At 64.0% G+C, this 2,095-nt stretch overlaps 1 protein-coding gene across 1 annotated transcript in view; it reads left to right on the top strand.

Moving 5' to 3' along the window:
- Positions 1 to 2,095, top strand: part of ATP8B3 (ATPase phospholipid transporting 8B3) — a 19,454-nt gene that overhangs the window by 2,737 nt on the left and 14,622 nt on the right. Inside the window, 3 exon segments of the mRNA XM_077760608.1 lie at positions 56 to 126; positions 521 to 604; positions 1,864 to 2,021. Coding sequence (XP_077616734.1) covers positions 56 to 126; positions 521 to 604; positions 1,864 to 2,021 — 313 coding nt within the window.

Below are 2,095 nucleotides of genomic sequence, written 5' to 3'. Positions count from 1 at the left end.
GCTCGCTTTCCTCCTGCCCCCCCCCAGCAACGCTGTTACCCCACCCCCACCCCAGGCCGACTTGCTCTTGCTGGCCAGCACGGAGCCCAGCAGCCTGTGCTACGTGGAGACCGCGGACATTGACGGGTGAGCGGTGGGCCGTCGCTAGGGGTTTTGGGGGGGAGGCGGCTCAGGACGCAAGACCTTCCCCAGCGGCCAAAGAGCCGGGCACCAGGCCTACGCGGACATTACGGCCGCCCGCCCCAGGAACGGTTGGGGGTGGCTGGCAGCCCTCGGGCCCAGAGCCCTGGCGGCCGCCCCGAATGTGAGGAGGCCTGGGGCGTGGCCTCGGCCCTGCGGCAAAAACGCTGTGTGTCCTCGGGCAAGGCCCTCGCCCTCTCTGGGCCTCAGCCTTCTGGATGGCAGTCTACACACAGTAGGTGCTTAGTGAGCATGTCCGAGGGACTCTGGGAGGGGCTGCGGTGCCTTACCCGGGTCCTGTCCGGACCCACCTGTCCCCTGCTCCCCGCCTCCGCACCAGGGAGACCAACCTGAAGTTCCGGCAAGCCCCGCCGGTCACCCACCACGAGCTGACCAGCGTAAGGAAGATGGCGTCCTTCCAAGGTGAGGGGCAGCAAGCAGGGGGCCGGCGGACCCGTCTGCCCCCTGTGGGCCTCCATCTGCCCCTCTGTGTAGTGGGTGCACAAGTTCCCCACCTCGCCGGGGTCTGGTGATGGCAACACAGTGTCTCGGGGGTGTTGGGGGTCGGGATAGCTTTTAAGAGGGGAACTTGTCCCGAGGCTGTTTCACGTCCCCTCCATCGGCATAACTTTGGGGACCTGCTCTGTTGTTAGGGCACGCGGGGCAGCATTTCACCGGGCTTTACATTATGAAACGTGGCTGCTTCCAATGAAACATTTGAAACCACAGCCTCGCACACGGGCTCGCGATTTGCCTGCACGGCGGCCAAGGGGGCCCTTTGTTTCTTCCTATCTTGTTGCAAAGGCGGTTACTCTAACCGGCTCGGGAGCAGAGTGTGTGTCCTGAGCCACCGCCCTGTGCTGCTGACGCCCACCGCTGGCTGCATGTCTGATACCTGGGGAAATCCCGCCCCGGCTGCCCGAGCAGTGCTGCAGGGCATGACCCCATTTTTCAGAGGAGGAGACTGTGGTTCAGAGAGGTGGCTGAAGCCGTGGGCTTGCTCCCTGCCGGGGCCCCAGGCCGTACCCCGTGGCCATGTCAACCCTGCGCTGGTCCAGTCTCTGACCCTGCGTTCATTTCCTCAAATATAAGCAGGGCTGCTGGTGGGAAGGCCCTCTCCCACCACCTTCTGGAAACCAAAGTGCCTGCGTTTGTCCCCTGTGGCTTCAGGGTACTGGATGTCGGTGTCCCTTCCTCCTTTCCCTCCTCACACATTTATCGAGACCCTGCTGTGGGGCCCTGGGGCCTCCGTGTCACCAAACCGGGGCTGGGACCTCCCCCACAGGGCGCACATTGATGACGCCAGCACACGGCCATCCTGGGGTCTTTTTTTTTTTTTTCAAATTTATTTCTAGGAGAGAGAGAGAGACAGCGTGAGCAGGGGAGGGTCAGAGAGAGAGGGAGTCACAGACTGAAACAGGCTCCAGGCTCTGGGCTGGCAGTCAGCACAGAGCCCGACGCGGGGCTCGAACCCACGAACCGCGAGATCATGACCTAAGCGAAAGTCGGACGCTTAACCGACTAAGCCACCCAAGCGCCCCCATCCTGGGATCTTAATGGCGAGGAAGGGGGCTCAGGGAGGGAGGGCTTCTCTGAGGAGGTGTGAGTCTGATTGCCGGAAACAGCGCACCCAAGGCCCCTGCGGCTGGAGAGGCCCAGCTCTTCCAAGAGGGGGCTGTCTGNCAAGGTGGTGTGCGAGGAGCCCAACAGCCGGATGCACCACTTTGTGGGGTGCCTGGAGTGGAAGGGCAGGAAGCACCTCCTGGACAGCGGCAACGTGCTCCTCCGCGGCTGCAAGGTCCGGAACACGGACACCTGCTACGGGCTGGTCATCTACACCGGTGCGGCCACCGGGCCCCCCGGGAGCTGTCCTGGGGCGGGGGTGGGGGTGGCGAGGAGGGGGGGCGGAGGAGCA

This window comes from Crocuta crocuta, unplaced genomic scaffold (genome assembly GCF_008692635.1).
Source record: "Crocuta crocuta isolate KB4526 unplaced genomic scaffold, BGI_CrCroc_1.0 scaffold443, whole genome shotgun sequence".
NCBI classification, from domain to species: domain Eukaryota; kingdom Metazoa; phylum Chordata; class Mammalia; order Carnivora; family Hyaenidae; genus Crocuta; species Crocuta crocuta.
This window is presented reverse-complemented; position numbering and strand designations above follow the sequence as displayed.